The sequence below is a fragment of the Stomoxys calcitrans genome, chromosome 4 (genome assembly GCF_963082655.1).
Source record: "Stomoxys calcitrans chromosome 4, idStoCalc2.1, whole genome shotgun sequence".
Lineage (NCBI taxonomy): Eukaryota > Metazoa > Arthropoda > Insecta > Diptera > Muscidae > Stomoxys > Stomoxys calcitrans.
Genome location: NC_081555.1, coordinates 177,092,666 through 177,119,426, shown reverse-complemented (window position 1 = coordinate 177,119,426; position 26,761 = coordinate 177,092,666). Strand labels below are relative to the sequence as shown.

The 26,761-nt window shown below is 33.4% G+C and overlaps 1 protein-coding gene across 12 annotated transcripts; it reads right to left on the bottom strand.

The window, feature by feature from the left end:
* Positions 1 to 1,924: 1,924 nt before the first annotated feature.
* Positions 1,925 to 24,707, bottom strand: LOC106082010 (troponin I). 12 transcript variants are annotated; one of them, XM_059366498.1, is made up of 10 exons: positions 24,597 to 24,707; positions 19,656 to 19,698; positions 18,872 to 19,111; positions 18,549 to 18,677; positions 18,343 to 18,466; positions 10,055 to 10,155; positions 5,472 to 5,515; positions 5,246 to 5,387; positions 2,789 to 2,825; positions 2,264 to 2,415 (listed from the first exon to the last, which is right to left on the bottom strand). In XM_059366498.1, coding segments are annotated over exons 2-10 (834 nt in total). In that variant the 5' UTR covers positions 19,671 to 19,698; positions 24,597 to 24,707; the 3' UTR covers positions 2,264 to 2,413. The 12 variants fall into 12 exon arrangements, with proteins under 12 accessions (XP_059222476.1, XP_059222478.1, XP_059222480.1 ...); XM_059366493.1 differs by lacking the exons at positions 2,789 to 2,825; positions 10,055 to 10,155 and adding an exon at positions 17,849 to 17,949 and having other exon boundaries at positions 1,925 to 2,415; XM_059366495.1 differs by lacking the exons at positions 2,789 to 2,825; positions 10,055 to 10,155 and adding an exon at positions 16,248 to 16,348 and having other exon boundaries at positions 1,925 to 2,415.
* Positions 24,708 to 26,761: the final 2,054 nt, after the last annotated feature.

The window sequence follows — 26,761 nt, the reverse complement described above, 5'->3', positions numbered from 1 at the left end:
TTCCTGCCAAATTTTGAGAGAATCGGTTTACAAGAGACCATTTTATTGCAATATTGCTATATCTAAATCTGAACTGATTTCGAGCAAACTTCTCACATACTGTGACAGTCGTCAAAAAGCGTTGTACGAAGTTTTAGGAAGATTGCTCAAAAAATGCGCTTGCAGTGGCTGTAGGAGTGAAAATCGGGCAATATATATAACCGATTCCCTCGAAATTTGGCAAGAAGGATTGAATTACTGAATTTCATGGAAATCGGTTCAGATTTAGATATAGCTCTCATATATATTTATATATATATATCTAAATATATACATATATATATACAGATTTGGATATAGCTCCCAGGGAGGGAATCGGTTAACAAATGACCATTTTATTGCAGTATTACTGTAAATCGGACGAACATATATATGGGAGCTATATCCAAATCTGAACCGATTTTCTCCAATTTCAATAGGCTTCGTCTCTAGGCCGAAAAACATGCCAGTACCCAATTTAAAGAAGATCGGATGAAAACTGCGTCAATAAACTTGGTCTACCCGAAGCCTTTTGGCTCGACGCAGTCCGAGTTAAGGGCGTGGACGATGAACGCTCATGCAACCCTGTGGAACAGCGCAACGATCGGTAGGACGGTGAAAATCCTATGGGGGAATCCAAATCGTGAGAAGACGAGGCTATTACTGAAAGGAAGTTAGAAGGAGGTCAGCGTAACTATGGGTATCATAATGAGACTACGAGCTAACTTATGTCAAATCGTTGCGGCAAGTGATAGCATGTGTAGGGCATGCGGGGTAGATAATGAAACGTTGGAGCATTTCCTTTGTCATTGCCCGGTTTTCGCGTCTAACAAATACCGGCACTTAGGTGACTATACCATACCAGACATGAACCAACTTTGGGGCGTGGCATGGAAAACAATTAAGGATTTTGTTAGTAGCACGGAATTCCTAAGTTAGATTGGCTTTTTCGAGATTAGTTTTTTATTACTTAGAGCTCACAACAAGTCGATTGTTGGCTTAGTTGTATGGGGCAATAGTGGCATGGGGCTGATTTATATCTGCACCCTCTTTTCAACCTAACCTTACATCTTTTATATGTATACTAGCTGAATTCGTCCCGCTCCTCTGAGTCCTCAGATATTTGGACATAATGTTTGTGATCATATTCGTAATCTACTCCAAAATAGCTTTCATTTGAACCCCATATAGCAATGATTGGCTAATTTTCCCATTTGATGGGCTTTGGAGGAGATTTGGGCAGCGGCCACCCATTATTAGGACCTCATTTTTAATGTCATATTTGTAATGTACATCCGAACACTTTTGTTTTGAGTTTCATATTTGGGGAGTTTTGGGGTCGGGGAGGCCCCCTAGGTACATGGACACAATTTTTTAAATCATTTTCGTACTTTTATCCCGATCGGTCCATTTTTGATTGTGAGTGGCGTTTTGAAGATAAGTGGGAGGGTCCGCCCCCCCTTTCGATATGAAAAAGTTATATAGCTTACTTCTCCTTCCGAACCAAATTTCACAACCTGTGAAAAATTGTTTAATGCTTTATTTTCGAAGAATAATATAGCAAAAAACATTTACAACATTTTTAATAATTTTTATAAATGTTTATTTAAAAATTAAAAATACATAGTTAAGTATTTAGAAAATGTAATTTTAAACCAAACAAAAAATAAATTAAAGGATTTTGTTTTGAAGAAATTTTGGTAGAGCTTAGGCGGGAGCCGGAGTCTCTGGAGCATGTTCCTAGTGTTAAAAAATAAAAATGAGGAAAACCAATTATTTACAAATCGATCCAGTACAAAACGCCAGGGATCCAAAAGCTTTTCCAGTGCTAAGAAGTGCATGAATTACAGGGATAAACCAAGCTGTGCGTTGATATGCAGCCATTTTTTTCATTAAAACAAACTCATTGAAAATGTGCTTTATATACATATATATTGTTGTTGTTTTTTTTTGGTTTGGAAATGTGCATAAAAATTATTTTCAGGTTGTTTGGGAATATGCCAATAATTTCCTGCGATTTCTATTTTCTTTGATTTATTTCTTTACTAATAGAATTTCTTAAACATGGGATTGTCGTGCCATCATCATCATCATCATCATCAATCATTGCTTGCATAAAGATAAAATAGATGCTACATGTTTGTATGTTTTCTTATGTATTTTTATAAATTTAGAAATAAAGATGTGTTTATGGTGTTTTTTTTTTAATGTTTTCTGTTTTTTTCTTTTTCATATAATTTAGATGTACATTGGTTGAAAAAAGTTATAAATGATTTATTTAAAATTAGGGCGGGATACGGTCATAATAGTATAAATCGGGAACACTTAGGCTTCAACTTCAGCTTCCTCCTTTACCTTAGCATCACCAGGTTTGCCCTTGGACCAGTCGGGTTTCTTCTGCAAATGGTTACAAATAAAAATTATTAATAATCTTACATTTTGCAATGGCCATGTGAAAAACATAAAACATATAACAACGTTGGTTTTCTCTTATAAAAAAGTTTAACAAACAACACATGGAGGTCTAAAAAGTGTTTACTAAAGAGGAATTTCATAGTTGAAAGGATTTTGGTAGGGGTGCCCAAAAAAATACATATTTGTGCTAATTTTCTGTTCTTTTCTTTCTACATAAAGTGAGCACTAAGTTTTTGTTTTGTCTACATATCAATCTGGTGAGACATTTTCATCACTTAATACAAATAGTGGACACAACAATTGCATAACATTTTTCTTTTGACACACATTACACTCATCTAAATTTATATCTTACACTTTTTGGCTTTTAGTGTATTGTCTTTAATCTTTTTCTATGGGTAATATAAAAAAAAATAACAATAAAATGCATTAGTATGGTACTGGCAATATTTAAGTTTGATGCTGTTTTTATGCTTTGAGGAAATATTGATAAATATTTTGTATATCTATTTAATTGATATTATATTGGGTTGCCCAAAAAGTAATTGCGGATTTTTTAAAAGAAAGTAAATGCATTTTTAATAAAACTTAGAATGAACTTTAATCAAATATACTTTTTTTACACTTTTTTTCTAAAGCAAGCTAAAAGTAACAGCTGACAACTGACAGAAGAAAGAATGCAATTACAGAGTCACAAGCTGTGAAAAAATTTGTCAACGCCGACTATGTGAAAAATCCGCAATTACTTTTTGGGCAACCCAATACTATTTTTGTTCATATGCCACTTGAAGGGATATGGTGTTTATTTCTTTGGAAATGTTTCATATGGCTATTTGGGTGATAAATAAGACCACAAAAAAAAAAATATAAAAAATGGTTGTAGAATATGGAAAGAAACAGTTAATAAAATAAAAATGCTGTTTCTTTATTTTTAATTGTTTATCTCAGGTGTTTCATATACCAAAGTTGGATTTTCTTAACAGTCTCGCTTTTACATTTTAAGTACCCCGCGTATCTCTTTTAGTGACTAAACTTGCTAAATTGTTCGTTATAACTTTTAACTTTATGTACGAAGTACTGATAATAAAAAAGCTTTTCAATCAAAGCCGCGGGAATTGAAAAATTTTGCATTCGTATCAAAAAAGCAACTTTCGTTTTATAAAATCATTTTTTATAAAATATTTTCAGTCATATAAATTTCATAAAGTTAAAACAAAAAAATAAAATTAAATGAAATTTTTCATTGAATTATTTTTTAACTATTATAATTTTCTTCATTTTGTTTTCATACGCGTTCGCATTCCTTTTCGGTTAAGTGGTGTCAAATCAATGTTTGTGTCTGAAGTCGTTTCGCATTCGTGTCCACTTAACGCGTTCTCTATCTATTCGTGTTATAGAGTTTGTGTCCTATGTCCTTCCTTCGTGAGCTTGGGTGTTAATTAAAGTTTGTGTCTTGAGCTTCTCTAATGGTGTGCTCTCAGGTTACTGAGTTTGTGTCCTAAGTCTTTCTATCCGGAGCTTGGATGTTAAATCGAAGTTTGTGTTTTAAGTCTTTTAGTATTGAGCTCTCTTCGTCAAACTCATCTTCGGGTTACTGCGTATGTGTCTTAAGTCTTTGTGCCGTAAGCTTGGGTGTTAAGTTAAAGTTTGTGTCTTTAGTCGTTTCGCTTTCATGTCCTCGTTAACAAGTTCTGTTCCTATTTAGGTATTAATGTGTTTATGTCCTAAGTCTTTCTTTCGTGAGCTGGAGTTTTAATTAAATTTTGTGTCTTAAGTCTTTGTTAACGTGTGCTCTTTACGCGTTCTCCTACTATTTCGGTGTTTCGGTTTTTTATCAGTGAGCTTGGATGTAAAGCCAATGTGTGTGCCTTCAGTCTTTTGTTAACGTGTGCTCTTTTAATGAGATTTTCCTATTACAGCTTATTGAGTTTGTATGCTAAATCTAAATCAAAGTTTGTGTCTTAAGTCTTTTCGCTTCGAGTCCTCTTTAACGTGTTCTCTCTCTATACAGTTAACTGAGTTTGTGTCCTAAGTCTTTCTATGCGAAGCTTGGATGTTAAATCGAAGTTTGTGTCTTAAGTCTTTTAGCTTCGTGCTCTCTTCGGGTTACTGCGTTTGTGTCCTAAGTCTTTGTGCCGTAAGCTTGGGTGTTAAGTCAAAGTTTGTGTCTTAAGTCTTTTGATGAGATTACAACCAGAGCGGAGTTTGTCTCTGAAGTCTTTTGTTTATAGCGGGAATTTTATTAATTCTTTGAGCCCGTTGTCGCGCTTTGTGTTTGTGCCTTAAGTCTTTTGGTTTGACTGTTGTATGTACTCCAACCACTCTGTGCTAAGTCGATGATATTAAATGCACAGGATTTTTTCACTCTCTTTGAGAAAATATAATATTTTTTCAGCTTCGTGCCTTCTTCGGGTTACTGCGTTTGTGTCCCAAGTCTTTGTGTCGTAAGCTTGGGTGTTAAGTCAAAGTTTGTGTCTTAAGTCTTTCGATGAGAGTACAACCAGAGCGGAGTTTGTCTCTGAAGTCTTTTGTTTACAACGGGAATTTTATTAATTCTTTGAGCCCGTTGTCGCGCTTTGTGTTTGTGCCTTAAGTCTTTTGGTTTGACTGTTGTATGTACTCCAACCACTCTGTGCTAAGTCGATGATATTAAATGCACAGGATTTTTTCACTCTCTTTGAGAAAATATAATATTTTTTGAAATAGACTATTTGATAGTCTAAATGTGTGTTGTTTTCTTTTTGTTTTGATCTAGTCTAATGTCTATTTTTTGGTGTTTGATTGGATGGGTGATCAAAATCGAATTACTTACCTCCTTCTCTTCTTCCTCCAATGTGAATTCCTTCTTCTTGACAACCTTAAGTTGGTTACGGAAGTTGAATTCGGCAGCCTTCTTTTGGAGCTTGGCGAATTTGTTTTCGTACTTGGAAACCTTCTTCAAAGCAGGCTTAACGCTATAAATTTGCAAAAAGAACACGACAAATTTTAGTTATCAAGGACTTTTGGTAAAATTTACAGTTTAGCTAACAAATACTTACAACTTGCCGCGAAGATCGTTAACTTGGGCATTGAGATCGTTGATCTAAAGTTCAAAGTTATAATAGAAGAAAAAGATAAACCATTAACATTCAATGTTTTAATGTTTTTATAATTTTGCTTGAAAATAAGTAAGCCATAGAAGTTAGACAAGACATGCATTATATTATTATAGTTCAATTTTATAGAGATTTATTATTTTGACATGCTTTTAAGCTTAGATACAGATTGACAGATACACAGTAAAATAGATAAGCCATTAGTTTTATAAACACTGCAGTTTTTTTTCATTTTGTAAAAGGGTTAATAAAGAGCGTAATTTTGACTAAAATAGATTTTTCTATAAAATTTTTTGGCATATTTTTTTTTTTAATTTGGTCTGTTTTTTCGAAGGGTATTTCTTACTTAGAACAGCATAACATTTAGAATTATTTGGTTTATTCTGAGAATCTACAATTTACACAAAACGTATAGACAATCGTGACAATTGTAGTGAGTGTGAAATACACAACACAAAATGTTCAATAAAAAAAGAGTAGAGTGAACAGAGTGATACGAAACGAAAAACAAAAATCATACAAAATATTGGTGAATATCGGTGAATATAGAAACAAAAATTCATTTAAAAAAAACGAGGTACTGCACACAGTATGGCACACAAACTTACAATCACAGAGACAAAGAAAGAGACAGACAGAGATAGAGAGAGAGAGAAAGAAATAGTGAAGGATATATAGAATAGAAATCAAACACTTTTGTGCTATCAAAACATCCCAGGTTTTTTCGAATCAACCCTAAACTGGTACTTAATAGGCTGGTGGTACTAAAATGATGTCAAACATTTTTTTTTTTCATTTAATGTATTGTGTTTTTATTTGTTTGTGTTTTATTTATAGTTATTTCCTTATACAAAATATTTGTTTTGGTTTATTCAATTGGCAACACAGTTTGCACTGAACAAAAGGAGGGCTGGCTGTTGTAGGTTGAGTTATATATATTTTTTTTAATTTGGGGGTTTCCTGGGTTCTAGGATAGCTTTTGTTTAGAATTTAACGGACGAATAGGACTTTAGTATAAAGTGTTGCTAGTCTTTTTGGCAGATTCAACAATCAAAGGAGCTTTAAAGGATAAAAATTTTTGTTATAAACAAAAACAAAAAAGGAAACACGCACAAACAAAAAACACACATAGATTTTTTTTTGATAAACAAATAAAAAACACTTTGGATTTTCTTTAGATCTTTGATATGGGAGCCATACTGTTGCATTCTTTGGTCAACTCTCGTTTTTTTTGTAAAATAAATATTTATTACTTTTATTGATTTACACATTAACTTTTTCTATGTATGCATGTTCTAAATGAAACAAAACAAAATCTTTTGTCACAGATTTCTGTTTGTGCAACGAACAAAAAAAAAAACAAAAAGTACAAAAAAATGGATCATAATGGTTGGTGGTGGTGGTGGGTGGTTGCGGAAAACAATTTTGAATTTAGGTTCAGAAATCGTGGTTTAATTTTTCCACAATAGAAAATTCAAAATTAAAAAAAAAAATCTTTCTCTAAAACAAAGCTGGAGTGTGCTCTGGTGTTACTGTGTCTTCTGATTACATTTCATTAAACAAAACTATATGTATTTATTTTGGCATTCGTTATGAACATGATTTACAGAGTGCTACTGTTTTTTTTTTTTAGCTTCAGCTATTAATGTTGTATTGTATTAGCATTGAGAACTTTGATATAGTATTTGATATAAAAACAAATAAAAACACAAAACATTATTGAGAAATTATATAAAATGTCATCACATCATTATTATATGTATATGGTCTAACAAAAAAAAAAAACATACATCATTATCCAAATATTACGGTGTGAGAACGAAAAACAAATACACAACTTATTTGCGCTTGGCTGAATATTGAAAATTCGTTCTGCTATTCGATAAAGAAAAAATCCACACTTTTTAAAATATTGATATTGCATTGCATGTGCGGCTGTATGCAGGCTTGTGAGATGTTGTAGAATTCGTGGGACAAAGAAGGAAGTTGGAGTTGTTTTGGTGCAATGTGTTTGGGATAATGTGTGTAGAATAAATTTCTTTGTGTTGTGACAAGTGTGGCTGTCTTTAGATAATGTTCTTGATTCGATAAATTTACTTGTAAAATTTCGCGCTTATCTTGCTAAAGGTCATATTATTGAAGAGTCTATAATAAGACTTTGTAGACATACTTATTTTGTACATAATTCGAAAGGTCAATAAATAGTATGTAGATCACTTTTCTCAATGTCACTTGCAGTTTCTTTAATCGAAAGGTTGCGTTGTTCTAAAAGGTGAGCATGTCTCAATCCCATGGCAGCCGGTTGTATGTACCGGATTGACCCGATGAATTCCTTCATCGGCAAGGGCTGCCGCCTCAGTGTACCACACACTGCTACTACAACAACAGCATGTCTTAATCATGACAGACATAGACTCAGTGCAAGAAATGCAACTTTCCGTTGACATCCACTTCATGCGTTCCATTCTTCATCGGGCAACTAGGATTTTTGCCTTAGTCTTTATGTGGTTAGTGTTTTTTCACTCACCTTCACGCAAGTTACTAGAAATAGTTTTCTTCATACTCAAGCACAACTTTTAATGTCAACTCACGTTCACGCTCACTCACAAGAGAACAATTCTTTTCACCCTAGACACTCGAAGAACTCACGAGAAAATCTCGTGAGTCATAAGTGTTCTTGTGAGTCATGATTTTCTCGTGAGTCGTGATTGACTCGTAAGTCGAGATATTCTCGTAAGTTTCTGTTGACTCGAGATTTTCCCATGAGTCGTAATAAGTGTCGAAAAATCTCGTGAGTCGTGAGTGTTCTTATGAGTCATGATTTTCTCGTGAGTCGTGATTGACTCGTAAGTCGAAATATTCTCGTGAGTTTCTGTTGACTCGAGATTTTCTCATGAGTCGTAATAACTGTCGTGAGCCAGTCGTGAGTATCACGAATCACCTGCATACCTCTATTCAGGAGAGTTCCCATTACATCGATCAATTTCTTTAACCTTATCTGCACTATTAAGTTTGTGTCCTAAGTCTTGAGGTCGTGAGCTTGTAAAGTAAAGTTCGTAACTTAAGTCTTTTAATTTTCGGTCTTTCTAACTACATAGAACTTTTTCAGGAGATTATTCTGCTTGACGTACCCGGTTGTTTAGTTGTTAGAGAGATCATATTACAATTGGAAGGTTGTTGGGGGGTCGACTTCCACCAAAGAATTTGTTCTTTGGCTACTCTGAAATGGACTAAAATTTTTTGAAGTAAGTCTGTAAAGCTGGCGTTATTTGTGAGGTATTTAGCTGTCGCTCTGCTGCACGACCCTATCATTTAATCGAGCAGCTAGTATTGATATGGAAAAGTATCAGCGCTGTTCCTCAATGAAATGCTCATAGACAAATTAGCATTGTTGAGATCTGCTGGAAGGAAGTTTTTTAGTTTTAAATCGTAATCGGCTCATATTTGAGGATGCATTAAAGAGCCACCTAGTTTTGAGTCTGTTACAGACTGGAAGGAGTGTACAAATAGCAATCGGGTCATAGTTGTTGGATGCATTAAAGAGCTGCCTATAGCGATTTAAACTGGAATAGTTGTTGAACTCTTTAAATATTGCAACAGAAAATTTTAAAAGCAAAACGCATTGTTGTCTGTATGTCACCACACTGGTGGGAAGAGTGTCGTCACCACATTGGTGGGAAGAGGAAGACATGTCGTCGCCTTTCTTTCAGCATTATTTCTGAGGAATATTTTCCAATTTTTTTGACGGATGTATGGGCCTTGCAACTAATTTGGATTTCATTTTTAAGTGTTTTCTGTTTGTGTAGAGTTATGTGGCTTATGGGGATAAAGGATAATTGGGAAAGGTTGTGGAAGGTTGTGCAGGGACAATGGAATTTCTCTAGACTCTATTATATATATATATTTTTTTTTATTTGTGTACATTATGTGTGGAGAAGCTTTTCAAGTGCTAGAACAGTGCTTGTGTTAACAAAAACACTGTAGCAAAAACCAAAGTTATATTCAGTGTGGAATTTTTAATAAAATCTCTTTACTTTTGCTTATTTAGTTTCTTGTAATCGAAAAAAACAAGCAAAACATATTGATGTATGTTGAAAAAAACAATTGAGTAAAATTACAATAACTTTAGCAGATACATGTGTGAAGTCAAAATTAAAAAAGAAAAAACTAATACATATGATATCAATAAAAAATATATGTATATATACAGGGTGGCTGATGAAAGCCGCTACCAAAAAAAAATGTAATAACTTTTTTTCTATTTAATAATAATAATTTAATAATTAATTTAATTAATTAATTAATTAATTTAATTAATAATAATTTAATAATTAATTTAATAATTTAATTTAACATGAATAAAAGAAAAATGTATTCCATACACCGAAAAAAAAATGTAGCAATATTCATCATTGTAGCAATATTCATCAGCCACCCTGTATATAAAAGATATAAAACATTAACAAAAAAAAAATGTTTGTATAAGAGTTATATTAGGTGAATGTCTAATTATTTGATAGCTATACCTCCCAGTCTTTTTTCTTGACTTCGTATTCCAGATCCCATTTCTGGCCTTCGCAAGTATACATACGATCGAAATATTCTTGACAAATTTTTTGTAATTGACCTGTGGAATATTGGAGGCGAACGAACAGGGGTATTGAACAATAAAGTAATGATTTCACAAATAGTATAAACAATAATAATATGAGACAAAAAAAAAACACACACATTGACATTGAATTCGATTGAAAACTTAAACGAAAAACAAAACAATAATTTGTGAAATTTCCTTAAAATGGGCTGCGAAATTTCGAAATTCCTTGAAACGATACGAAACTGAGTTGAAGTGAAGTGGTTTTGAGTAGAGTGGAGTGAATGTATTGTTGTGGGCCTTAAACGATTGCAAAAATGTTGACATAGAACATAACGACAGAGAATGACACAAAGTCTCGGCAACATGGGACATATGGACATAAAACACTACAAAAAGTACAATAAACCATTAGTCAATTGCATTTGAGTTAAAATTCTACTATTTGAAAAGGCAATCAATCTTCTTTGTTGTGGCAGTACCTCCCAATCTTTTTTTCTGACTTCGTATTCCAAATCGAATTTCGAACTTTCAGTATAGTAAATACGTTCATGGTATTCTTCGCAGATTTCTATTAATTCACCTGAAATTTTGTGATAGATTGATAGTTTTTTTTTTTAATAATTAAATATATATAAAATTTTCCATGTTATGTGTTCTAGAGTGTGGGGATATTTTGTGTGTTTGAATGTTCTGGGGAATATGAAAGAAAAATTGCCCGAAATGGGTAAAGTGGTTTCATGATAATGGTGGTGCTGGTGTTTCTGGGATTTACATTTTTTTTTTCTTATAAGGTTTGGCTATAAAACCAATACTTCCTTTTTGTAAAAGAGGAACTTGGGGCAGAGCTCGAGTAAAGGTTTCATAAAAGGCACACGCACACACACAATCAGTAATAGTAGCCATAATAATAAAAAGAACAAAACTCAAAATAAGTAGAAATTGGTTGTAAACAATAAAAAAAATTTAAGAGTTTTGGGATTCAAGATTTCAAACCACATTGTTTTGATTTGGAATTAGTTAAGAAATTGAAAAGGGCTGGGTTTTGTTGTTTTAGCAATAGATCTTGCTTCCTAACTTGGCTTTGAGTTAACACTTTTCTTCTCTTTTTTTTTTTGGGCGTATATATATTGATTTTTAATTGGGAAAATAATATGGCATTGCAGTTGTTTTTTTTTTTATTTAAGAATTATTACAGTATTAGAAAACTCAAAATTATAAAAAAATATATAATATATTTGTATATAACTATAGAAAATTAGGAAAAAAAACAATACCAAAATTTCTTTGATTTCTTTAAATTTTGGTTTATTTACCTCTTGTGCTTTGACTTTCTGAATATGCTCTAAATCAAATTTATCACCCTCCAATTTGAAAAGACGTTGCCAATATTCTTTGCATACAGTTTGTAGTTCGGCTGTTTAATATTTTTGCATAACCACCAGACATATATAGAGTATTAATTGAAATTGTTTGATTTTTTTTTTGTATTAAAAGGGTAATTTTTGATAATTTCATAGAAAATATATAGAATAAATAGAAATAAAAAGGAAATATATTTTTAAAATAGGTCTGGAAAATATTTTTTTTTTTTTTTTTGTAAAGAAAAACTGTTGGTTAAGGGGCATCTGGAACCTAATAGAATTTGTTACTAAACTGCCAGTTTGGCCGGGAAAAGGCCTTTCAATATTTAAAAAAAAAGTAAACAATGTCCCTCTCAAAATTTTCCGTTTATTAGAACGTTTAATTTTTTCTATTAGGAAATTTTAAGGGCCGCCAATGTTAATTATATAATTTTTTTCTTCATATTCTTAAGTGAAAATATGTTCCTCGTGTAATTTAGGTTAACCTACGTAACCAATAATCGAAAAGTAGAGATTCGGAAATATTCTTTAAATAAACATTTTTTCATACATTTTAAAACTTAATTATATGATTTTTTTATGTTCATGAAGTTGTAAGCAATGTTTTTGTAATGTAATTAGTGGAGCCTACGCAACTAAACGTATCGCATAATTACCAATTACACTATAATATTGTAGTGTAATTAGTGCAGCCTACGTAACCAAACGTAGAGCAGAATTACATATTTCTAATACATGGCGAAACAATTAAAGGTGTTCTCATTTGTACAACAACCACAAATCATATGGAGCAACCCGCCATCTTGTCATCAAGACGATCGACGTTTCGCCAACACACGCAAAGAAATTTGGGTGATATGCGTGTGCTTATATGAGCTGAGAATATAGGAGAAAGAAGATAACAACAAAGTAAAAACAAACAAAAATCTGACATCTAAATACCGTCAAACCTCACCGGCTGTAAACAGCTGTTCGCGTGAGACCACCTTTTTAAATCCGCCTTGTTTCCAATACAATACTTTTGTGTTGTAATTATAAGAACCTACTAAACAAAACGTATCGCAGAATCTTGTGAAAATATTAAATTTAACATCTAGAAGATTAACATGGAAACACAACAAAGTCCAAAAGTCATAACCTGCACCATGGAATATGGGGTATGATAGTTACTTCATAATTCAAATCAAAACGTATAGCAGAATTTTGGGAAAATATTAAATTTAATATCTAGAAGATCAACATGGAAACACAACAAAGTCCAAAAGTCATAACCTGCACCATGGAATATTGGGTATGATAGATACTGCATAATTCCTTTTGTTATATCTTAAATTGTCTATCTTCGAGTTTATAAGGCAGGTATATATATCCTCACAGTAGGGCAGAGGTTAGCATGTCCGCCTATGACGCTGAACACCTGGGTTCAAATCCTGGCGAGACCATCAGAAAAAAAATTTTCAGCGGTAGTTTTCCCCTCCTAATGCTGGCAACATTTGTGAGGTACTATGCCATGTAAAACTTCTCTCCAAAGAGGTGTGGCACACCTTTCGGATGTGGCTATAAAAAGGAGACGCCTTATCATTGAGCTTAAACTTGAATCGGACTGCACTCATTGATATGTGAGAAGTTTGTCCCTGTTCCTTAGTGGAATGTTCATGGGCAAAATTTGCATATGCCCAGCCATATGGCCTGTCAAAAAAATATATAAAGACAGTGTACGAACTGTTTATTAATTTATCAAAAACTTCTCTGAAAACGTGTTTTGCTCTGCGGCACACCGTTCGGACTAAGATATAAAAGTCAGCTCCCTTGCCATTGAGCTTCGACTTGAATAGGGCGGAACTTATTGAGGTATTCATTTATCTACAAATTTTCTGAAAACGTGTTTTGCTCTGCGGCACACCGTTCGGACTAAGATATAAACGTCAGGTCCCTTGCCATTGAGCTTCAACTTGAATAGGGCGGAACTCATTGATATGGTAGAAGTCTCCCCACTGTTAAATAAAATACTTGTGGGCAAATTTGGTTTTGAGGGGCGGCATTGGGAATTGGAGATAGACCATATCAGCTTGGATTTGGATAAAACCCCATACATCGATACTTCTATTTAACTTTTTGGCAAATTTGTCTAAAATTTGGTATGTGACCATGAATCCACTCACTTTAAAAATATGGTCTACTGGACAAATCTTCTTAGAATTTGTCGTAGAATACGATTTTGACAACCGCTCCGTATGTTTTTATATATAGGCCTTTCAACACCCTGACCATAAAGCAATCAGATATCAATCTACACTGAACCAAATTTGTTATTAAAAACAGCAAAAATGTTTGCTAAAACAGCAGTTTTTGTGTGCTAAAAATGGGAAAACAGACATTACTACTGTTTCAGCAAACATAGGGCTACTGTATTAGCAAACATTTCTTACTGCAATTTCAACTAACAAAATCTGCTGTTCTGAGTACACAAGTCAGCTGAAAAAAAGATTGTATGCTTCTTTTTATGGTTGCCTGTTACTTGTTTTGATTACTTTAGGCATTTCTTTTTTTAATTTTTTTTTTTAGAAATTTTGTTGGAAAAGATAATTTTAATTTGTGGAATATCGGTCCATAACCTGATATAGCTGTCATATAAATCGATCTGGGGTCTTGACTTCTTGAGCCTCTAGAAGGCGCAATTCCCATCCGATTTGGATCGCATTTTGCACGACGCATTTCGTCATGACTTCCAATAGCTGTGCCAAGTATGGTTCAAATCAGTCCATAACCTGATATAGCTGCCACATAAACCGATCTGGAATCTTGACTTCTTGAGCCACCAGAAGACGTAATTCTTATACGATTTGACTCAAATTTTGCCAAATTTTGTTATGATTTCCAATAACTGTGTCAAGTATGAGTGAAATCGATGCATAACCGATCTGGAGTCTTGATTTCTTGAGCCTCTATAGGGCGCAATTATTATCTGATTTGGGTGAAATTTTGTACAACGGCTTCTTCCATGACCATCAACATACGTGTCAAATATAATACAGCTCCCCCCTATAAAACGATCTCCTTATTTTATTTTTTGAGCCCCTAAAGGGCGAAATCCTTAATCCATTTGGCTGAAATTTTACACAATGACTTCTACTGTGGTCAATCCATTATGGTCCTAATCGGACCATGACTTGATATAGCTCCAATAGCATATCATATCCTTTCCTTTGTTTGCCTAAAAAGAGACACCGGGAAGAGAACTCGACAAATGCGATCCATGGCGGAGGACATATAAGATTCGGCCTGGCCGAACTTACGCGCTTTTACTTGTTTCTTCTAACATCCCCTTCATAATTAAGCAGCAGACATTTTCAGCAAATAACAGACTTTTCAGCAGTAAGCCTGCTACTCTGAAATTGGAGTACTTCTGCTGTAATAGAAGAACTACTGCCGCAATAGCAGCAAAATTAACTTCTAATATTCAGCAGACAGTGTTTGCTATTTTCAGCAAACTTTTTTCTATGAGTGTATACATAGATTAAAGCCCAATTAAAACCAAAGGATCCCCTAAAAGCCAAATTCATTTACCGATCGCCTTTCTTTAAATTAAATTACATACAAAATCAAATTATTCCTGCAAATTGTCTTTCCAAAGTCCATTGTAATGGGTGTCTACAGTTCGGCTGGGCCGAACTTAGTGGGGGTTTTTGATTATTCTAAAATCATATTGTATTTCAATGTTTTCATTAGAAAATCTTTTGCAACCCCTAAAAATGATGATCTGTAGGAGATGCCTGCTATGTTTCGAGTAAAATTTTTTTGGAAAGGAAGGATGTAAGGAGAATTTGTGCAAAATGAAATTTTCTTAAAATAATTTTACAAAAAAAAATAATAACTCCCTTTTACAAAGAGTTTTCAAAAATAAGTAACTCCTTTTTTCAAGGTAGTTGTAGAATATCAAAAAAATACATAGGGATTTCTTTATTCTATGGAAATCCCTTAAAATTTCTCAAGAAAATTTACAAAAATATACAAAAAATACACTTTTTTCCAAAAATTATAATTAGTAAAAGCTTGTCAAAAATCAATTTAAGCTTATACAGAACAAAAAGCAAAAAAACAGGGTTAATTTTCTTGTATGTAAAAAAAAAGAAGCATAGAAAAATAACAAAATCAGTTATACAGCTTATTGGTGGGAAATTAAACAAACTAAGTCCTTTGTTTATCAAAAGAAAGAAAGAAAAATAATATTAAAGGGGAATGAAGTACAAGATTTAAGAAAATCCTTTTCTTAAACTTTCTTCTAAGATAGCAAAATACAAAAAAAAAGAAAATACGGTATAGATATGCACAAATTAGGGATATTAATAGGATCTACAAGTAGCAAGAGAGGTCTTGTTTAATCGCCTTGATTTCTTTTGTAGTTTGAGGTGAAAGCGATTGTTCTTTGTAACCTCTTCCTTTGAGAAAAGGCAAAAGCCCATAGCTATAGCTCATCAAAATAGGACAGCTTTGTATTTGGCTTTAGCTAAAAAAATGTTGTAAGGGGTTATTGACTAACTACAGCTGAGTTGAATAAGATTATTAAAAAAAAGAATAGGTAAAGAAAATCTACACACATATTTTAGAAAGTTTGCTTGTTTTTAAATCGAAATAAGTTTACAAAAACTGTTTGGAGTAAAAAATTATTAGGAAATAAAATTAAATTCAACAAATCTACAGAAAAAAAAATATATATGGCCGTAAGAAAGAAATGAAACAGAAATCAATGAAAAATCTTGCCTCGAAATCCTTGCGGGCAACTTCATATTCAAGATCAATTTTCTGATCTTCCAATTTGAGGATTTTATTGTGATAGTCTTTACAAATCTGAGTCAGAGTACCTAATTAGGCAATTCAAAAAACAAAAATATTAACGTTTCTCTTCGACAAAAAAAAGTGATATATAAACAAAAACACAGGAAGGGGATGAGAGAGAGAGAGAGAATAGATAAAATCTCTTTCAGAAACCTACAAAACAAAATGCATGTCTTTTCTTCTTTTTTTTACAAAAAAACATGATAAGAGGATCCATCTAACACTATGAGTAGGTATATGAATTCCAAAATATTTTTATGTCTTAATGTGCAAGCATGTGTGTTTGTTCTAATATGTGTGATTTGAGCATATTTTTGCATGTGTGTATGTGTGTATATATATATGACTAAATTGTACTTCTTATCAGGGGGTCAAGGGCCTTTATAATGTATTCCAAGTACCTATGTATATGCATGTGTATAACTTCTTAGGACTTTTAAATGCTTATTTCCACCTGCGTTTTATCACAGTTTTAATTCGCTGTTTTTTTTTTTTTTGTGTTGGTGCTCTTGAAAAAGAACATTTTATACATTGCTGTAGTGATTGTTGTTGTATAATGTGTGTTCTTAAATGTGCAACAGTGCTAGAGCTTGTTGTTTGATTTGTTTGGTAAGTGTAAACTTTTTTTTGGTTAAAATAAACGAAAACTCTGGTGCCACTTAAATGCGGCATAACGCTTTTCCTTGCCTCTTAAGCATTGGCTATAATTTGAAATTTATAATCGCATATAGACAGCAACGAGTTCTGTAGGAGTGAGGGCTTTGATTTTGCTTTGAAAATTTACATATACAAAAAAAAGTTACAAGAAAAAAACAAAAATTTCATTTCATTTCGTTTCATTTCATTTAATTTCATTTCATTTCATTTCGTTTCGTTTCATTTCATTTCATTTCATTTCATTTCATTTCATTTCATTTCATTTCATTTCATTTCATTTCATTTCATTTCATTTCATTTCATTTCATTTCATTTCATTTCATTTCATTTCATTTCATTTCATTTCATTTCATTTCATTTCATTTCATTTCATTTCATTTCATTTCATTTCATTTCATTTCATTTCATTTCATTTCATTTCATTTCATTTTATTTTATTTTATTTTATTTTATTTTATTTTATTTTATTTTATTTTATTTTATTTTATTTTATTTTATTTTATTTTATTTTATTTTATTTTAATTTATTTTATTTTTTTATTATATTTTTTTTCTATTTTATAACATTACAAAATCTCAGAACCCTACTCTGCTGTCTGTTTTGTTCAAAAGAAAAATATTTTTTGAATTTTTCAATCAATTTTAGTTTGAAGAACAAGATTATTAGAAAGAGAAATAGTAGTAGAAGAGAAAAAAATTATATAAAGTGGTAAGTGAGTGCGTTGCTTTGTTGTTTGTTTGTTGTTTTTGGTTTGAAATTGTAAATAATTGAAAAAATTGTGAGAGAAGTGGCATTTGTAGTGGTAGTGGCATTTGCAGTGGCTGTAGTTCTTATTTTTTTGTTTAATTTGTATTGTGATTTTGTGTACCTCAACATCCTTGCGCTTGACAACGTATTCGAAGTCGTACTTAAGGTTCTCCAAACTGGCAATTCTTTCGTGGTACTGTTTGCAAATGGTCTTAAGTGCGTCTGTAGACAACAAATAACAAATCGTGTTTAATGGGATCAAAATGAAGATTAAAAAGATTAAAAAAGTTGAAGAAGAACGTTGGCTTTTTCAATTTAGAATTTGGTTTAACAGAGTGAAAGAGAGAGAATAAAAAGAAACTTATCAACTAAAGGCCAGATCCAAAAAGAGTAGAAGTTTGTTTTTCTTTTTCCAATGACAAGAAACTTTGATGATGATTTTTAAAAAATAAAAGTGCTGTGTGTGAGTTTGTGGTTATGTGAATTGTGAATGTATCTTTTTTATGTGCTAAATTTTCGAGGATATGGTTTTCTAATATCAGTTTTGAAGTTCAAGAGATAGAAAATAATCGAGATCTGATAGAGAATTGTGAAAATGGATCTGAGCAAACATACCTTCGCTGGCATCACTGAGATTCCTGGGGCTACCACAACGTTCTTCAATGATGCGTCTGCGTTCAGCGGCCTTGCGTTCTTGTTCTTTCTTCAATTCTTCAGCGGCTTTCTTGCGGAGCAACAACTATAAGTACCAAGAAGCAAAACCAAAAATGCCAATGTCAAGAAAGGTCCTAATTTTAAGTGTTGTTATTCTGTTAACTCACCCTGAGTTTCTTCTTTCTTTCGGGGGTCATGAAACCCTTCTTGGCCTTCTTAGCCTTGGAGGCTTCTTCCATACGCTTGCGTACTTCAGCACGCTTGCGTTCAATTTCGGCTTGTTTAGCCTTCTTAGCCTATAACATTGTGAGAGAAAAATATTTTCGCATTAGATGTTGCTGCAGCTATAGTTGTGTGGCTTTTGCACGGGGGGCGGGTAGAAACAATGTGACGAAAAATGTAAACAGCACAGGCAGACATTAAATGACGTAGAATAATAACACTTGGAAGAACACAAATCTATTGGCACAAGACATTTACGACTGGATACCTCGTCGACTTTGCCATTCTTTGCGGGTGCTGCTGCAGCGCCCTTCGCTCCAGCGGCTGGGGCGGCTCCGGCAGCTGGTGCTGCTGCTCCTGCGGCAGGGGCAGCTGCTCCAGCAGCAGGGGCAGCCGCTCCCGCAGCAGGGGCAGCTGCTTTGGCTGGAGCCGCAGCTGCTGCAGGTGCTGCGGCCGCCGCTGGTGCGGCAGCTGGAGCTGCTGCTGGTGCCGGTGCTGCTGCTTTTTTCTAAAAAATAAAAGTCATAAAAAAAGAAGAAATTAGTTTTTAATTCATTGTAAAAAATATGCAAACAATAAGCACATGCAGCGATTTATAAACAGACTTATGTCTTATAATCCTTAAAGACTTATGTTTTCTTGGGAATAATGTTTGTTTAGACTATGTTTGATTTTTATTGCATTTTCTTCGCTGATATCTTTTATAAGCAGTAATAATGGGTTAAGCACTGATAAAAGTTGGAGTTGAAAAGTTTTATGATTTGCGTTGCTCTAATTCTCAATAAATCCTTCTCATAATCCTCTGGGCATGTTAAAAAAGAAGCATTGGAAAAAAATTTAAGCAAGCTTGAATGGTTTGTTGCAACTTTTTAACTCTTTTTTAAGATATTCACCTTCACAATATTTCCCCTGTTAAGTCATTATAAAACTGCTTCATTGGTTGTTTGTTTCGATATACTAGAGTTGAGCAAGAAAGAAAGGGAGAGAAAAGAAATGCTAATAAATATTGGTTTCTTTATGAGAATGCATGTAGCTTGCGATACTTACCTCACCTCTTCATCAGCCATGGTGTATTTGTGGTTTTAGGTAAAGAGTCTAAAAAATGGAAAATTAAAAAATTTTATTGTATAATTCAAAACTCAATATTTAAAAAAAAAAAATAAAAATTATCAGGAATTTTTTGAAAATTTAATTGTTTTATATGTTAAAAGAGTTTTTTATACATTAAGAAAAAGTTTGTTTCGTAAGGAAATTAAAGAAAAACTCATTGCCAAAAAAACCCTTTTTGCCAGAGTGGGACTTGCACAATATTTGCTTGAAAACTATCAACTATACTTCAATTTTCTTTGCATAATCTTCATCAAAAAGTGATATCTTGCAAATTTTGATATAAATATGAAAGAAGTCTACCCGCAGTTAATGGTATATTCGTAAGAACGCTTCATTTTCATATCATACTCCTCAACTCTGTTATGGTTTTATATTTTGAGCTTTGTGCGATTTTCGCCCTTACATCCTTTATCAGGGGATTTTTCATAGATTTTTTCAAAATTTTGTTCAATATCTTCTTCTATGTCTCTTCGGATCACCTATATATATTTTCGATTTTTCATCACGAATTTTGGACAGAAAGGTTTCTTTCATGACTCTTCAGATCAGCAAATTAAAATTTCCACGACTTAGTCGGTATTCTCAATGTGGTGTAGCGTATCAAAATGTCGACTTTGTCCGACTTTGGACCGTCCTCACCTGCTTTACCTCGTTTCGTTCAATATGGTTTTCATCAAAAGTCACATTGAAATCCCCTGGTTTAAATTGAATATTTAAATTAGGATCCAAAATGAAAACCCTAGTTTTTATATCCACAATCGTAGTATGGGGTATTCTAGTCTATACATACTGTCACGTATTTTTCTAGTTTATACATAGTCTATGCATACTGTCAAGCAAGTCTAATCTTCAACCTGTTTCTTGCAGTGGTAGCAGAATATATCTCAAGGCAATACAACATTACAAGTGCATGAACCAAACGTTCCTTAACATACGAGATTATAATAAATCAGTGCTTAAAACTGGCGCAAGCTAAGTATCATCTTAGCCACAATATTATCGATGTGTAAAAGGCAATATGCCATCTAATTCCAAGCAATATTATGGATAAATTATATTTCATCGCCGTCAATATACCGCCGTCTCATCCTGGCGAGAATATCATGACCACTTTTCAGCGATGGCTATCACCTCCTAATGCTGGCCACATTTGTGAGGTACTATGGGGAGAAGTTTTACTCTTTGGGGAGAAGTTTTACTCTTTGGGGAAAGTTTTACATGGCATGATACCTCACGAATGTTGCCAGCATTAGAAGGGGAAAACCACCGTTGACAAATTTTTCTGATAGTCTCGCCAGGTATCGAATTGGATATATCTCCCATACAAAATGGCCCTTCGCAATTATCTTTGGAGAGAAGTTTTACATGGCATAGTAACTTAAAAATGTTGCCAGCGTTATGAGGGGAAAACCACCGCTGAAAACATTTTTCTGATGGTCTCGCCGGATTCGAACCCAGGCGTTCAGCATCATAGGGGGACATGCTAATCTCTACGCTACGGTAGCCTCCTACCTGCACGCAGTGTTCTGTAGTAATATCCAATATCTGTAGTAAGTATGGTCTAAAACGGTGTATAACTTGATTTAGCTTCCTTATAAACTGATCTCTAGATTTGATATCTTGAGCATCTGGAAGCGTTGATTGTGAGTTACACTCATCTAGTAATTCTAAAATAACGTATAGATATATAATATAAACTAGAAAATTAGCCTAGTTCGAGTTCATGTTGTAGAAATGTAGTTCCGTAAGTACATTCTCGTTTCTCCTCGGATTTATGGCCTCTAAAGGGACTAGATCCATTGGTATAGTTCTTTGGAGTCTTCTGGTGACTGGATATTTTCGAACAATATGGTTTAAGTCAGAGTTAACGTGATTCTGTAATTTGTCCGCATGTTTCAGGGCGTGGATGGATATTTCTTCCGTTATTGTCCTCACTCCTAAGTCTCTGTGTAGGCAGTGTTTCATATGTACCAAGGTGCATTAGCTATGGTACGTATTAAATTTTGAGTTTTTTGGATCTTTTGTAATTCATTCTTGGCAGCGCAACTCCAAAGCTGTATTCCGTAGGTCCATATTGGTTTGATCATTTGATTATACAAAAGAAATTTATTTTGAATCGATAATTTATTGTCAACAAGCATCCAGTACAACTCGGAGAATTTTTTATTATTAAATGATGACTTTCAAAATCCATGGTAAGTATTGTCAACATCAGTCTATAACCTGATAAAGCTCCTATATAAACCAGTCTCCAGGCCAGTCTTCTATGGCCCCTAGAAGTTTAAATTGTTGCTTATTTGCCATATAAGTTCATTTGTATTAATTTATAGCAGATACCATATGGGGGTTCTCAAGATTCGGCTTGGGCGAACTTGGTACATTTTTATTGAGTTTTCAACTAAGTTGTTAACGCTGCCTTCAATTATGATCGAGGTAGCATTTTAATCTTTAATATCCTCATATGAATTGATCTTGTGATTTGGCTCTTCAACTCTTGAGGAGAAGTTTTTAATGTTCAAAATGCTATTAAGGGGGTAATCACATTTAAAATTGGAACTAGCAGTCAGTGGCAAACTATAAATACAAATCGATTATATTCGGATTTAAATCAAACAACTTCATATAATGAAGTGTTGCAATTTGTTCAAATTAAATTAATCAAAAAATAATGTTAATAATCCTCTTGGAATGTTGAATCAAACATAACCTTCATTCCTACATTATTGTGTCTAATAACCTACAAAAAAGATCTATTGATAACCTTAGCCCTAATTTATTTAATAAATAGTTTTAAATGTCTTCAAAAAAATACACACAAAAAACACTAAGATTGCATACTGAATAGTCCTATGCCTTGACATGGTCTAGAAAAGTCAATAGTTTTTTCTTGAATTTTTTTTTTATATTTTTCCATTAAACTTTCCCATAACTTTTTAAAAACTCATTTAGATTTTTTCTTTTAAAATATGTAAAAGAAAATCACAGAGTAAACAATTGCCACTCTCAATATCAAGCCACCCATACAACATTAGGTTAGCTATAAAAAAAGCAACCTATGCGAGAAAAATCCACATACATATCAGTAACTAAATCTACAATGAACATCTCTCATTGAATTATATACAACCATACAAGTAAAAGTGTATATACTTTAGTGTGTATATATACATAAATCTTCAATACTTATACATATACTATATGTGTATATAAGTTACTTATATAAAACAATTTTTTCCAAAATATGTCGAAATCATAATTTGATGAAAATTTTGCTCTTTTTCCTTTTGCCAGCCTTCTCCCTCGCACTCATTTGAGCCTGTGAAAGCCGTATAAGGCCCATATCAGTTTGGTTATTTCTATGCGCATGTCTCATATATATGACGAGCAATCGATCGTTGGTCGGGCTCGTATGCCTTCGTGTGTCCACACACCCCAAAAATCGAAACTCTTCTAAAACACAGGAGAGAGCAATGATTATGTGTGAACATTTATGCAAGTCTAAGATGTTGAAAATAATGCGTGGGTTTTGGCTGGGTATGGCATGGTGTTTGTGTGTGTGTGTGTGTTTCTATGGCGTAGGTGTATGAGATACATATTTAAAAAAAAAATTCTATTTTCTCTTTTTAAATGTGGGTGTCTGCTTGTGTGTGTGCATGTATGAGAGAACTCCTACAAGTTGTTTGCCAAAGTATGAGTTGTTTATGAGAGCTTTTCAGTGATTTTTTGTTGGGTGATCTGCCAACAACATTGACAGTGTTCAATATGTTTTTTTGTTGTTTTTGGAATATATGAATTTTATGTGGGTCACCCATACCCACTCATTATGATATTTCGACTAGCACTAGCTGACATACATATAAACTGACTCTCTTGCGTTTTAAGCATATATATAGCATACTGTTTTGTTGTTGTTATTTCATCTTCTTCGTTTGTTTTCCTCAGGTCTAAATAGATGAGGATAGGATACATTCTGTGTGGTGCTAAAAATAGCATGAAATCAAATTTCAAATTCTATGTTGGCCAACAACAAGACGTGAAGGGTATTGAAATCTCAATTCAATTCAAAAAATGCTCAATTCGCAAAGTAAAAATGGTAGTATGTGACTGTGCTTGTTGAGGGCTACGTTTTGGGTAAGCATAATACTACCCCCGTATACATTGTTCAGAGGGTTGAAGACCTTGAAACAAAAGAACAGTTGGGTGATAATCCGTTTAGCTTGATATAATTGAAGGTTTATGCGTTCAACAACATTTGACAGACAATGTTCTTCAAAAACTTTAAATTTTTTAACTTCTATACAAAATGTTGGTTTTTAAATATATTCCTTCACTCTTCGGTTGATATATTTTCTGGCAACGGCTAGAGTTTTGCTCAAGGTACTCATTCATTCATCGCATATACACACAGCGTGAAAATTTTGAAAATATATTCGTTGAAATTTTCTTTTTCGTTTCGCCAAGTGTGTATGTATACTAGAATTGAAAATGTCTAAAATTTTCAATCACATCACACAAACAAAAACACCAACACCTATTACATAATTATAAGCACTCTTCATTAATAAAAATTTTTTGCATTTCAAAAAAAATATCGTTTTTGATTTATTTTTGACACCTTGGTCTTAATTGGTTTTCAATTTTTCATAAATTTGTAGTTTTTTGTTTCTTTTTTTCTCAATGTATTTTTATGTCATTAAATAGCACTGCTTCTAACTCTTTTTTAAGACTTTAATATTCCAGTTTCCATTATTTAATTTTTTTAATTTCACTATTTTGTCTTTTTTTCAAATCAGCGGCAGCTCCTTTTAATTGGAATTCTTTTTTTTTATAATTTTGTCTTTTTGGTTATATATACTTTCAATTCAATCACCACCAGCACTCACCTTAAGGAATTAAAAAAAGGTGTGCGGTCTAACACACTACTCGTTAAGCACTGTTCGAACGAAAAAGACTGAACGGTCCGACGACTTACGGCAGACTATATTTTTGTCGAAAACTCACAGCAGATCATTTTTCGCCATCGTCATTACTGCAATTCGTAAGGAGTAAGCTCTTTGTGCTCACCTTCTCTCACACACACACGCTCTCTCACTTCCTGCTACATGGCCCAAAGGCGCATGCGATCCATATTTGAGTGGCCAAGTGTTGGCAAATTGTATTTCGCCTATGCTTGTGGCCCCACCAGGCCCACTGTGCCTGTTCTCTGATCTTTTCAGACTTTCAAGTAATTCTTCCTTTCGTTATTCTTCTGCTTTGCTTTCTTCATATTTACTGGCAAATTCTTTTTAGTATTTTCGTTGTTTGTGAATTGTTGCCTCATTTGAGTTGCTGTTGTTGTTCGTTCATTCGTTATGTTCGTCGTTGTCGTCGTACATACAACAAACTTTATCGCTTATGTATCTGGGCACAGTGACTAAAAATAAACTTTTATCAGAAATAGATACAGAAGGAGACGTTGTGTAGCACTGCGGCAGGCAGAGATTGTGAGGCTGTGTGTTTTCAAAATTATATGTTCTCCGAGAGATTTTTTTTTAATTTTTATATAAAAAATTTAAATATTTTCTTAGATGGTGGGTAGATGAATTTTTTCTTTTTTTTTGTGTGAAAATTGTTCGTTGAAATGTGTACAAGGCAACATTGGTACCAACAACATCAGCATCAACACCATTAGCATCATCTCACCATCGTTGTGGGTTGTTAGTTCCATCTAGATTTTTGCTTTGCGATCCATTAAACTCAAATCCGTGTATATAGAATGCAGTATGGAACACACATACACATGAATATAAATAAAAGCGTTTCGGTTGTTGCTGCTTTAATGTCTTCAAATTGTATTGAATATCCAAACAAATGGCATAAGGTTCTGGTTTTCACTTGATTATTTGGATTTGATTTTTGCACAGGTTTTCCCACACAGAAGAAAACAAACAAAAATTAAATTCCCTTATCGCGATAGACTGAATAAGGGTTTTCAATGTCATAACATGGCAAAATACTCCGGAACAAGTTTTTTAAAAATTACAATTTGATCTTAATCAATTTCTATAATGTAAAAATAATATCAAATTTAAACCACCATACGATAGGGGTATACCAATATCGCCATTCAGTTGGTCACATCTCGAAGTGTTGGCCCGATAAACCATAAAATATAAAAAATTGCAAGTCTTAATATTCAAAGTTTATCTAGCCATATTATTCATCCGTCCGTCCAACCTCTTGGAACTTTTCACAGATAATTCTTCATGCTTTAGATATTTGGAGATTGCAAATGGGCTATATTCAGACAGACATGCTGATAAGGAATATACACTGACAGAAAAAAGACGGAACGTCAACATTACCAGTCAATATTACATTATTTAATACCAAACGGTATTGAACGCTTTGTATCATCCATGCCAAACCTTATTGTTAGTCTGTCGAAAGCACAACTTTCGTAGGAGTAAAGCAAGGCGAATGAAATTTTGCACAAATTTTTCTTATTAGTGTAGGATTTTAAATTGGCTAAATCGTTCATGTTTTGATATTGCTGCCACAACTCACTGTACCAAATTTCGGCGACATCGGACAATAAATGCGCCTTTTAGGGGCCCAAAACCTTAAATCAAGAAATCGGTCTATATGGCAGCTATATGCAAATCTTGATCGATCTAAGCCAAATTGCAGACATATTTCAAGGGGCTTAATTTAACTCACTGTCCCAAATTTCGACGACATCGGACAATAAATGCGCCTTTTAGGGCTCAAAGCCTTAAATCGAGAGATCGGTCTATATGGCAGCTATATCTAAAGATGGACCGATCTGGGCCAAATTGCAGAAAGAATTCAAGGTGTCTAACACAACTCACTGTCTTAAACTTGGCAAATTGGGATTTTATAGGGTCTGAAATGGATATTTCGGTGTGTTGCCCCCATCCTGCGGTGGTGGGTATAAAAAGTCATTCAATGAACTCGAGAAATGCGATCAATGGTGAAGGGTATGTAAAGTTCGGCCCGGAAGAATAATAAAATAATAACTCCACTACCGTACCCATTGTGATATGCA